The following is a 12,492-nucleotide window of genomic DNA, read 5'->3' as shown; positions in this document are numbered from 1 at the left end:
AAAGCCTCTGCCTTTGGCTCAGGTCATGATCCCAGGGTCCTGGGATCGAGGCCCACATCGGGCTTTCTGCCTGGCAGGAAGCCTTCTTCCTCCTCTTGCTCTGCCTGCCTCTCTGGCTACTTGTGATCTCTCTCTCTGTCAAATAAATAAATAAAGTCTTAAAAAAAAAAAAAGAAAAGGTAAGGACCTTGTCATTTTGAAAGATATCAACACATCACCCACACCCATCAACCCCATTACCACAGCTTCCACAACACCACCTGTTGTCAAATGTTCTGAATTTTGCCAATCTGGTAGGCTCTTCTTGTTCAAGCAGATGTTTTTCCTACAAAACATCTTGCAAAGCTCACAGCTGGACAAGGCAGTGGTGGAATGACCTACATAACCCCAGCCACATCCCCCATCCACCCTCCAACTGGTCTTCTAGGGGAAGGTTGGTATGGAAACACAAAAGAGACACCCAGATCCACTGTCTTTAGTCCAGCAAGTGCCTGGAAAGTATGACCTTCCTCTGGGCATGGTTAAACACCAACATTTCAGACAAATGTGGTTCGAGTCCTGGATCACCAGCTTTAATTCCATTTATCCAGGGAGCGTTTTTTTGTTTGTTTGTTCATTTGTTTTTTGAGCCCCTGTTGAGTGCAGACACTGTACTGGCCACTAGAGTCAGAGCAGTGAACAAAACAAGCAAAGTCCAGGGGCGCATGGGTGGCTCAGTTGGTTAAGCAACTGCCTTCAGCTCAGGTCATGATCCTGGAGTCCCAGGATGGAGTCTGACATTGGGCTCCCTGCTCAGTGGGAAGTCTGCTTCTCCCTCTGACTCTCCCCCTCTTGTGCTCTCTCTCTCTCTCATTCTCTATCTCTCTAATAAAATCTCACAAACAAACAAACAAAAAACAAACAAAGCCCAGGATCTGTGGAGCTTTTATTCTCATAGGATGAAATAGAAGTAAGCAAAAGGAGATGATAAGAAAAAGAAAGTCTGGAAGGGACATAGAGAGCGGTGGGGTTTTTAAAATTTATCTAATTTTTGTCATTAAAATACACATAACAGGCAATGTCATATTAGTTTCAGGTGTAAATGAGGGCTTTAAAAATGATATATTGTGGGGCACCCGGGTGGCTCAGTGGGTTAAAGCCTCTGCCTTCAGCTCAGGTCATGATCCCAGGGTCCTGGGATCCAGCCTCGCGTCGGGCTCTCTGCTCAGCAGGGAGCCTGCTTCCTCCTTTCTCTCTCTGCCTGCCTCTCTCCCTACTTGTGATCTGTCTGTCAAATAAATAAATAAAAATATTTTTAAAAAATGATATATTGTTAAAGATTTACTTATTTGACAGAACTCAAGAGAACACTAGCATGAGTGGGGAGTGGCAGAGGGAGAGGGAGAAGCGGGCTCCCTGCTGAGCAGATGTTTAACCAACTAAGCCACCCAGGTGCCCCATTAAAAATGATTTTTTTTAAGTAAAAGTTTTTTTTTAATTTTTATTTATTTATTTGACAGAGAAATCACAAGTAGACGGAGAGGCAGACAGAGAGAGAGAGAGAGAGAGAGAGGGAAGCAGGCTCCCTGCTGAGCAGAGAGCCCGACACGGGACTCGATCCCAGGACCCTGAGATCATGACCCGAGCCGAAGGCAGTGGCCCAACCCACTGAGCCACCCAGGCGCCCTAAGTAAAAGTTTTTAATGGAGACAGATATAGCTAGGTCAGGCGCAAACACTAATTGAGTAGTTCCTCATGCCCATCTTTTCCCAGTCATTCTGAGGGTGCGAGATGCTATTGTCTTAGAGAAGGTCTGGAGCAGGGAAGGCCTCTCCAAAGTGAGTGACATTTGAGCAGTGGAAGTAAGGGAGGGGCCCTGCAGGCATCTTTTGGAAATGTGTCCACTGGAAAGCACTGCTAGTGCAAAGGTCCTGGGGTGGGAGTGTGTTCGGGTGCTCAAGAAATACTTGTGGAAGGATCTGGAAGCAGCAGGAGCAGTGTAACCCTGGGAGAGCGGCCTGGACTCTCCGAACCTCGAGTTTCCCTATCTATAAAATGGGCCTGCAAGTTTCCACCCCAAGAGGGTGGCAAGAAGGATTAAATGGTTGAGCTTGGCACAGTGCCTGGCATGGAGTGAGCTCTCCAGAAACAAGCCATCATGAACAACAGCTTCTGCTTGTTTTCAGGAGGGGGAAGCTAGGTGAGAGGGGCCTGGCTGAGCAGGGCTGCCCAGACAGGTAGGTGCGAGGGGAAGGGGGCTGCGACTCTCTTCTGGAGATGCACAAGTACAGAGTTGTGTGTGTGTGTATGTTAGATGGGCCTGAGAGAAAGGAAGGTTTGAGGGCTCTCCAAAGAGTAAGGCAAGGCAGAGATTTTCTTTTCATGACTGTCTTAGATCCTTCAGGTAAACTACATTTCTTATGAGATCCCACCTTCTGCCCCATCAACCAGACAGAGACACATAGAAAGACAGAAACATAAAGAGACATCGAGTGAAAAAAACAGTTACTTAGAGAGGTGAAACAGAGACCCGGGGATGGCGAGATATTGGAGAGAGACGGGAACAGAGAGAGAGAGAGTGAGACAGTGAGATAGGCAGATTCATATACAAAAACAGAAAAAGACTAGGCAAGGTCGAGACGGGCAAATTGCATCCTAGAGACAGCAAGAGCTGCAGACACAGACTTAGAATCCGAGGGACACTCCAGACCCAGAAAGGGCCACCCCCTAGGGAGACCCCGGGCTGCCCCGTCGGGGGACGCGCCAAGAGCGTCCCCACCCCGCCCCCGTCGTGCTTGGGCCGTGACTTCAGAGTCCGCGCGGATTCTATAAATGGCCAAGCGGCCGCGGGCCGGGGGCGGAGCCGACTGAGTCAGCGCTTTGCGTCACCGCAGGCCCGACCCCGCCAGGCCGCGGCCCCGTCCTCGCCGCCCCTGGGCCGCCAGGGGGCGCCGGCCGCCTGCTCTGCCAAGGCGCCGGCTCTCACTTGCGTAGTAGCGACCCGCGGCCCAGCCGGGGCGGAGGTGGGAGGGGGGAGGGGCCGCGCCGCTCCGCGTGGGCAGGATCCCGGAATCTGCGCGTTCGAGTCCTGGCCGCATCGCTCTTGTGCTGTGCAACGCCAGGCGCTCGTCTTCACCTCTCTGTGCTTCATACAGACCCCACCTCCGAAGGCTGTTGGGAGGAATGAGTTAACAGACCCAATGCACTCAGAATATAGCAGGAGCTAATTGTTAGCTCATTCTCCCTTGTCCTATTTTAGTCCCCGTGTCCTTAGCATACTGGTTTAACCCAGAGGTTCACAAACAGGAAGGATATGCCCTCCCCCCCCGCCCCGCCCCCGAGGGACATTTGGCAATGTCTGGAGACATTTCTGTTTGTTAAGACTAAGGGAGTGCTCTAGGCATCTAGTAGATAGAGGCCGGAGATGCTGTTTAAAGTCTTAGGAGGCCCAGGAGAGACTCCAGAAGAATTATCCAGCCTTGATGTCTACAGCGCTGAGGGTGAGAAACCCTGACAGCCTGGCGACATTAGGCACAGGGGCCTGGCTTCAAATTCTGCTCTGCCACTGCCACTTGGAAAGGGATTCCATGCCCTGTGCCTCAGTTTCCCCATCTGTAAAGTGTGCATAAAAACAGTGTCCATTTCTGAGGGTGTTGTGAAGCATGAATGGATACACGTACAGTACTTGGAACAGGGACTGACATTAGCATGTTACAGCCATGCCCTAAGCATGTGGCCAGCAAACTGTATGTCCTTAAGGTATCTTCAGTGTATGGCAGATTGCTGACATGTCGTTCAAGGGTCACTAATGTTGCCTTGACATACGTGGCATGATGTGGTCATGTCATCAGCCTCTGTGGTCCTGTGGCTGTTTGCAGGTGTTTCCTCCAGGCCACCCTGGCTGGGACAGGGAAACACAGGGGGTGTCCGCGGCCTGAAACCTACTAACACAGTCACTCCATGATGACCCACAGGTAGATGGAGAGGGTGTCATCCAGGATCTCTGCTCCCCCAGATCCTTATGAGGGACTGGAGGGGACAGAAGGGGGGTGCCAGATGTTCATTGGAAATATTACAATTTTGTGCCAGCCACTACACAGTGAGTACGCACTATCCATCAGTCCATTTCACAGACGTGGCAACAGAGGCCCACTTAGAGACCGTTGGTGTCTCAGGTTAAACCCAGGGTGATGCTCACTAAGCTACCACAGGCTGCAGGGAGACGAAGAGAGATGACCTCAGAGATGAGGAGAGATGGCCTCAGTGACAGACACAAAGAAACCAGGAGGCCTAGCCAGAGGTGCAATGAACAGTAGAGGGTCGGCAAGGTTGGGGAACACTTCATCTCTTATGACCATGCCCCCCTCCCAAATAATAACCCAGGCTGCCCCCCTAGGTGGAAACAATGACACAATCAGCTCCCAATACCAAGGCCCTGACATCACGGGGTGGGGGGGGGATGGGGGAGGGAGGAGGATGGCCGAGGTGGTGGGGGGAGGGTGCCCCGCCCCTTGGCAGGCCCCTGCGGCCAATGGGAGGGCCTTGGAAGAGGCCCGGGCCGCCTCCGGAGCTTCAAAAACGTGTGAAGAGGGAAGAGGTTGCAGAAGGAGCCTTAGCAGCTGCCTCGGTTCTCAGAGGGTCCTTGGAGCTACTGCCACCGCCGCCCACCGCCAGCCAGCATGTCCTCTGCTCACTTCAACCGGGGCCCTGCCTATGGCTTGTCTGCTGAGGTCAAGAACAAGGTAAGGCCCCCACCAATGGGTGGTCAGCTGAGGTCAAGAACAAGGTAGGGACCCTGCCTGGCCCACACACCCTAGCAGGCCAGAGGCCCACTTGGGCTTCCCTGGACCCCCTCTTGCCTATCCCATGTGACTTGGAACCAGAAAGGGAAAAAGGACAGATACATCGTAGGGTCCACCTTAATCCCCATCCTGAGCATCCCAGAGCCCTCAGCTACTGTTGGGGGGGCAGGCAAAATGGAGGGCATACAGGCAACCACAGGTCAACTGAGGGGGTCGGTCCCTTGTAAAGACCCCCACTTGATCAGAATCTTCTGTTAATCTGTCACCTGTCGCTTATGTATTCCGGGGGTGCTGGGAAAGGGCTTGATTTTCCTCACACACCCCCATCTCAGAAAGAAACTGGGGAGTGCTTTAGAGCTGGGATTCTGGGGAGATCCTGAAGGGAGAGGCAGACAGCTAGGGAGGTCAGAGTGTGAGCATTAGGGACACGGCAGGGGTCTCCTAATTTTGAGCTGGGAAAACATCCAGACACCGCCTTCGTGATATGGCTGGGTATACTGAGGTCCCGACAGGGGAGGCGAGGAGCTTGGGTTCTACATAAAGGAGTTGCAGAACTAGGATCCTGGCCTCACATCCCTGGAAACACACACACACCACGGAATGGGGTTCAGCTTCTCCAGGGCAGTGAACTTCCAACTCCCTGGAATGCTCCCGTGAGCCTTGCCAGGAGAGGAGTCCCAGCGCCCCATTTGACAGAGGGGATCATTGAGGCCGGAGGTGGCTTTTCCCCAGCGTACAGGGAGGAAGTGGGGAGCTGGGATTGGATCCTGGGTCGGGGGATCCTCGCAGCTGGAGGAGGGGGCTAGTGGGGGGCGGGTGCTCAGGCCAGGCGGGATCCAGCGCCCCCCTCCTCCCCCCCGGCGCCGGCCCCAGAGCTGCGCGAAGCCGCCGCGCCATATAAGGCGGCCTCAGGGAGCCCGGCCCGCGGGGCCGCGCTATATAAGGGCCGGTTTGCTTTATAAAGCCGGGCTGGTGGGGAGGGGGGCGGCAGGGCCGGGGCCAGGTGAGGGGCCTCCCTCTCCCACCTCCTCCTCCCCCAGCAGAAGGGCCAGCTCGGTCCCCCAGAGTCTTGGAAGCCTGTCTGGGCTGGGGTGGAGGGTTCTGGAGAAACGGAGGGGGCAGGGTGGGGGGTGGGAAGAGGGTGAGAGACGCAGACAGAGATTCTGGGAGCCTGAGACTTGAGAGGGACGGATGGGGAGGGGAAGCCGGGAGCCAGATAAGACGGAGACAGGGATGGAGAGGCCGAGAGAGGAGACGGACGAGCCCCACCCCCACAGAGGCAGGGAACGTGGAGTCGGAGACCGGAGCAACTGGTGAGGGAGAGAGCAGCGTGCCAAGCGCCCTGCCCCAGCCAGACACGGAGAGATGGGGACAAGAAGACAAGGCCGTGGAAAGACAGAGCTGGGGAGAGACAGAGGCCATGGGGATGGAGAGAGAGAGAGAGAGAGCGCGAGAGAGAGAGAGATACAGCCGTGCGTGCATGCGGCCAGGATTAAAACAAAGACAAGCCCCCCCACCCCCATCCCCAAGCCTCCAGCGAGAGCCCAGGGGATGAGGACCTAGGGAGACACTGAGGCAGACAGACATGCAAGACAGAACAGTCCCAACGCAACGCAGGACTCAGAGCCACCTCCCTAAGGCTCCTCCTCCCCTGCTTGAGGCGTCCAGGGTCCCAGCAGAGGGTTGGGGGGGGTAGGGCGGGGGGTGGGGGAAGCTAAGCCCCAAGTTTGGCTTGGAGGGGGAACCGAGAGGCCAGGCACCGCCCCCCCCCCCAGCTGAGTACCCCGCTCTCCACCCTCCCCTTGTCTTCATTCTCTGGTGCCAAACCTCAGAATGTCCGGAATGGCCCCCTGGGCAGGTGCCACCTCAGCCCTGGCCCTCAGCCCACTTCAGCGCCCCCATGGACGCTGGGGCAGAATTGCCTTAGTTGGGAAGGGATGAGAAAGATCAGGCCTAGGGAACCTTGAATTGGGTCCAGGGAGCTAACTCTGCTCCTCAATGCATCCTTACCACCTTTTCTGTGTCCCCCACCCCCAGCTAGCCCAGAAGTACGACCACCAGCGGGAGCAGGAGCTTCGAGAGTGGATCGAGGGGGTGACAGGGCGCCGCATTGGGAACAACTTCATGGATGGCCTCAAAGATGGCATCATTCTTTGCGAGTGAGTGGAGCTGGCTCTGCCTGGGCTGCCCCCGATCTGGGCATTTATCCCTTCCCCCTCACCCCCTTAACTGGGAGCTCAGAGCTGGGTTAGGCACTTTATAGCTGAGACCTTGAAAGAGCGGGGTGGTAAAGAATCACTGTACCCATTTCACAGGGAAGAAAACAGAGGCTCAGTTCAATAAAACACATCACCCAGAGTCCCGTTCTGTTCCCAACAGAAATGACCAGAATCTAGGCTTAACCACCACGCAGAGAGGGCAGGCCCATTTATGGTCTCCAGAGTTCCAAGAAAGAGGTTCCAAGAAAGAGTTCCAAGCATAGTGTCCTCAAGGAGCAGCTAAAAGGCAACGGGCAACAAGGGCCTTTCGTCACTGGCTTGGTGACAAGAGAGTTATGCCACGGTAATTTGAGTAGGTCTTGGTTTTCTACTCTTCTCAGAACTTAAATCACCGAGAGGAATGTTTCCCTGGTTCCAGATTCCACAGTGACACTACTGCTGGATAGGGCCCTGAGGCCATTGGGGTCCTGTCTGTATCTCTGAGTCTCATCCAGGGCAGGGCGACTGTGATGGCCAAAGAGTGACCTTGGGAAGCTTCCCGATGGTGCAGGCTTACCAAGATCTAGGTGCTGGAAAGGTGGCGTGGTGGGGAGATCTTGTTCTACCATATCCAGTGGGAATAAGGAGTACGGGGACATCTTGGTGTCCCAGCTCAGACAGGGTTGCTCGGGCCTTAAAGATCTAGAACTACCCACCCACTCAGTCATTCATGCACCAAGAATTTACGGAGCACCTGCTGTGTGCCTGCTCTAGGCACTGGGGAAAGTAAACAAAACAGACTCACCTCAGAGCCCACATAGAGCTTGAGTCCCTGTGGGGGAGATTGATCAAGTAATTAATGAAATAATCCAGTACTTGCCTGTGGTGGGAAGTGCCATGAAGAGAAGCAGGGAAAGGGGCGCCTGGATGGCTCAGTGGGTTAAAGCCTCTGCCTTTGGCTCGGGTCATGATCCTGGGGTCCTGGGATCAAGCCCCGCATCGGGCTCTCTGCTCTGCAGAGAGCCTGCTTCCTCCCCTCTCTCTCTCTCTGCCTGCCTCTCTGCCTACTTGTGATTTCTCTCTGTCAAATAAATAAAATCTTTAAAAAAAAAAAAGAGAAGCAGGGAAGGATGGGGGAGGGGAGTGGAGGGGTGGGTAGAGCAAAGGGTTGCTGCTTTGCACAGAATTGTCTGAGAGGTCTTTCAGAAGAGGTAGCATTTAAGCAGAATCTTGGATGAAGTGAGTGAGGGGGCTGGGAGGGCATCTGAGGAAAGAGTGCGCCAGGCTGAGGGAGGAGGAGAGGGACAGCTGTGCAAAGGCCCTGAGGTGTGAGCAAGCATCTTGTATTGAAGGAACAGTGAGGAGAGATTAGGGGAAGTGGAGGGAGTTAGCTGGGGGTCTTTTAGTCATGCTAAGGATTAGGATCTGTATGCTAAAGGGAGACTTGGGGGCAGATTTGAGCTGGGAGTAGCTAGAATTATTTTGAAAAGGCCATTCTAGCTACGAGGGTCTGCAGGGGACAAGGTAGAAGCTGGACACCACAGGAGGCCCCTGCAAGAGCCCCGGAGAGACACACCAGGCAGCTCAGAGCAGGGCAGAGGTGGCAAGGAGCCATAGGCTTCTGAATATCGTCAGAAGGCGGAGCCAATGGCCATGTGGAGGGGCTGGGTGTGGGAATGGGAGAAAGGGATGGGAGAGTCAAGTGCAAATCTGAGGGCTTTGCCTGAGCCCCTGGGTGGGTGTGTTTCCTGAGCCTGGGAGTATGGAGGGAGCTGAGTTGGGGGAAGCAGGTGCCAGGAGTCTGGAGTGGGGTGTCTTTGATTCAAGATGCCATGAAGGGCGCTGGGCTGGGGACTGGGAGGCCCGGCTGCAGGGAAATAGGGGGGAGTTGGGCGGATTAGTGGCATTGAAAGGTGAGAGACTGGAGGAGTTCAAGGCGGTGAGTGTGGCCAGAGAAGGGAAGTCTGAGGCCTGAGCTGTGGGCTGTCCACAGTGCAGGTACCCCCTAAAGGTCACGGAGATGGAAACGTGGTTGCCAGGGAGATGGGGGCGCAGCGGGAGACTTGCTTAGGGGGGATGAGGGGGCTTTCTGCTAGAGACCTGAGCCCAGCTTCCGGGAGGTTAGTTCTCCATCTCAGTGCGGCCTGCGTGTGCGGGGTGGACTGGGAGCTGCGGCTGGGCTGGCTGTAGTAGGAACCGGCAACATGGCCACTGGCTGTCATCCGACCCCTTTGCCCACGGCGTTGGGCACGGGTGCGGAGGGCAGGGCTCACCTTTCTCCCTGCCTTCCCTGACCCCTTGTAGGTTCATCAATAAGCTCCAGCCAGGCTCCGTGAAGAAAGTCAATGAGTCGACCCAAAATTGGCACCAGGTGAGCCCAGGCTCTGTTTTACCTCTCTCAACCCCTGGCCCATAGCCTCTCAGCCCCCCACCGCGCTCCCCCTCCACTGACTGCCTCCTGCTCCCCTCCAGCTGGAAAACATCGGCAACTTCATCAAGGCCATCACCAAGTACGGGGTGAAGCCTCACGACATTTTTGAGGCCAACGACCTGTTTGAGAACACCAACCACACCCAGGTGCAGTCCACCCTGCTGGCGTTGGCCAGCATGGTGAGTGGGGCCGAAGGGTAGGGGTGTGGGCCTGGGGCGGGGGTGGCTTTGGAGGGTCTAGGCTGTGAGGGGGGACACCCAAACGCAATGTGGGTGGGAGGGGGAGAGCAGGGGCCGGGAGGGGACAACGTAGCCCTGAGGCTCCCTCGCCAGCCCGCTGCTCCCTTCGCCCTCTCCAGGCCAAGACGAAAGGGAATAAGGTGAATGTAGGGGTGAAGTATGCAGAGAAGCAGGAACGGAAATTTGAGCCAGAGAAGCTAAGAGAAGGGCGGAACATCATCGGGCTGCAGGTACTGGCCCTTCCTCACCTGGGTCTTGCTGCTGAGCTGAGCAGGGATGGGGATGGGAGGGGCGGGGGGCATCGAGGAGCCCAGGAGGGCACCCAGGTCCTGCAGGCTTTGTGGCACAGAATATTTGGCTTTAACTCACACATACGGTAGGTACCATGCTTGCCATTTTCGTACCTTAACTCACTCCTCCACACAGATGGGGGAACGGGGGCCTGGAGAAGCGAGCTCACTTGCGGGGACTGCCCAGGAAGATAAGTGGTTGGGCTGGGGCTCGAACCCTGGAGGTCAGGCCCTGGTGCTCTGAACCACTTACAGATCATGGGACATGCCTTCTCTGGGCCTCAGTTTCCAGTCCGGACCCCTGAGACTGGACGCCGTGGCTTGTTAGAGGGCCGCGCAGGCATCCGGTGACATGTGATGTCTCATGGTCCGGGGTGAGGCTCTCTGCGATCTTTGGGGTGACTCTCCTTCTGCTTTGCTAGATGGGCACCAACAAGTTCGCCAGCCAGCAGGGCATGACGGCCTATGGCACCCGGCGTCACCTGTACGACCCCAAGCTGGGCACGGACCAGCCCTTGGACCAGGCCACCATCAGCCTGCAGATGGGCACCAACAAAGGAGCCAGCCAGGTGTGTGAGGGGGGATCCTGGGGTGGGGCTGGTGGGGCCCCAGTCCTCCGCGGTTCCCCCTCCCCCGCCCCCACCCCAGGCCTGACCTCTCTGCCCTCTGCAGGCCGGCATGACTGCACCTGGGACCAAGCGACAGATCTTCGAGCCCGGGCTGGGCATGGAGCACTGTGACACACTCAACGTCAGCCTGCAGATGGGCAGCAACAAGGGGGCCTCGCAGAGGGGCATGACGGTGTACGGGCTGCCGCGCCAGGTCTACGACCCCAAGTACTGCCTGACGCCCGAGTACCCGGAGCTGGGCGAGCCCACCCACAACCACCACGCGCACAACTACTATAACTCTGCCTAGGGCCCTGGGCCCCCACCCCGCCTTCCCCACCAGGGAGGCTGGCTGCTGCTCTCGGCAGGGCCAAGCCGGCCCCGCCGACCCCCTCCCCCTGCATGGCGTCCTCCAGCCCCCTGGCACCTGCCTACAGGGTTTAGCGTTTGGGGGGGCAGACTGGGGGGAGTTGTAGGTTGGGGGGAAGGGGGACCCTCTTCCCCGGAGCGCCGCAGGATCCTACATTGAGCCGGGTGTGCCCAACAGCACCCAAAGGACGCACTGAGCACAGCTACCCCAGCTGTCCCCCCTCCACTCCCTCCCAGGTGGGTCCCCGCAGGACAAGAGGTCCCCCCAAGCAAAGCCCCCAGAGCCCAGGCTCGGCCTGCCCCCACCCCATTCCCGCAGTGGGAGCAAAGTGCATGCCCAGAAACCCAGCGGACACACGCGGTTTGGTTTGCAGCGACTGGCATGTGTGGATGTGACAGCGGCGTTTGTCAACGCGAGCACTTTCTTTTTCTATTTCACTGGAGCACAATAAACAGCTGTAAAATCATTGCCTCGGGGCTGCTCTGTCCTGGAGCTGTGTGACCCTGGCGCATGCGCCGACAGCCAGGCCTCAGATGCGCTCCGTCTCCCCCATACACTGGGGCGCGGGCACACATACCACACACACACACACCGTGAGACAGACACACACACATATAGGGAGCCCACAGCCCTCGGCTGGACCCAGGACAGGCACACACTCACGCACAATATCCACACGCAGTGTGTACAGTGTGCATATACTCTGCAGCCTTGGGCACACACACACTCCCCTTTCACAGACAGATTCATGCAGGACCCGCTTCCATTCAAGACACATCAATACACAGCCTCCCCCCCAACACACATGGTACCCACACACACGCTCAGCTCTGGCGTGCCTCTCTGGGAAGCCTGGGGTTGGGGTGGAAAAGCACCCGAGCACTGGGACAGGCACAATGGGGTGTGAATCACAGTTCCGCTTCCCACTAGCTGGGTGACCTGCGGCTACTCGCTTGCCCTCCCTAGGCCCATTTTCCCATCAGGAAGAGGACAGACAGCCTCCTGGGGACAGGGGGAGGTTGACGTGAAACAGACGGGGGATGACATTTGGCACTGACTGATGAAAGTGGACAAGTCGGGTCCTGGAGGCTCCCGTGGGCAGCAGGACCCCTTCCGCCATGGGAGGGCAGGTGGACAGGTGGGAGGGGACAAGGCAGTGGAGGACGTGGGCACTTTGGGGGCCCAGAGCAATGGCCCTTTGAACACTGGCACGGAGCCGGTGAGTAGCTGCCCTGTGCACTCGGCTCACCTCTTCTTAGGGCTGATTCCTGAGCCTGGCCTGACAGCCCAGGGCCCTAGGAATGTGTGGACAGCCTCAACCTCCCCACATTTCAGAGGGTACCCTGTCTTCCCAGGGATGTGGGCCCTGGTCGTCCTGCCTGGAAGCCACCACCTGCAGAATTCCAAGGAGAGAATGCAGCCATGGCGGGGAGGGGGTTAGAGAACAGTGCTCTCCCCTTCCTTCCCCATAGCAGGGATGATGCTGGAACACGGAGACTTGCAGAAACAGACACCAGAAGACTGACACGCACAGACTCATGCAACCCCTGGGGCCTCGTAAAAGGGATTCCAGGC

General features: G+C 56.8%; 1 protein-coding gene across 2 annotated transcripts; it reads left to right on the top strand.

Annotated features, from left to right (window-relative positions):
- Window positions 1-4,573: 4,573 nt before the first annotated feature.
- CNN1 (calponin 1) lies at window positions 4,574-11,383 on the top strand. Of its 2 annotated transcripts, none has more exons than XM_044255390.1 (7): window positions 4,574-4,721; window positions 6,819-6,940; window positions 9,284-9,350; window positions 9,452-9,589; window positions 9,769-9,879; window positions 10,362-10,508; window positions 10,612-11,383. In XM_044255390.1, exons 1-7 carry the CDS (start codon window positions 4,659-4,661, stop codon window positions 10,855-10,857), a joined length of 894 nt encoding a protein of 297 aa, XP_044111325.1. In that variant the 5' UTR covers window positions 4,574-4,658; the 3' UTR covers window positions 10,858-11,383. The 2 variants fall into 2 exon arrangements, with proteins under 2 accessions (XP_044111325.1, XP_044111327.1); XM_044255392.1 differs by lacking the exon at window positions 4,574-4,721 and adding an exon at window positions 6,014-6,094.
- Window positions 11,384-12,492: the final 1,109 nt, after the last annotated feature.

Source organism: Neovison vison, chromosome 6 (assembly GCF_020171115.1).
Source record: "Neovison vison isolate M4711 chromosome 6, ASM_NN_V1, whole genome shotgun sequence".
Taxonomy (NCBI): domain Eukaryota; kingdom Metazoa; phylum Chordata; class Mammalia; order Carnivora; family Mustelidae; genus Neogale; species Neogale vison.
The sequence above is the reverse complement of the archived record's forward strand: the minus strand, read 5'-3'. Positions and strand labels throughout refer to the sequence as shown.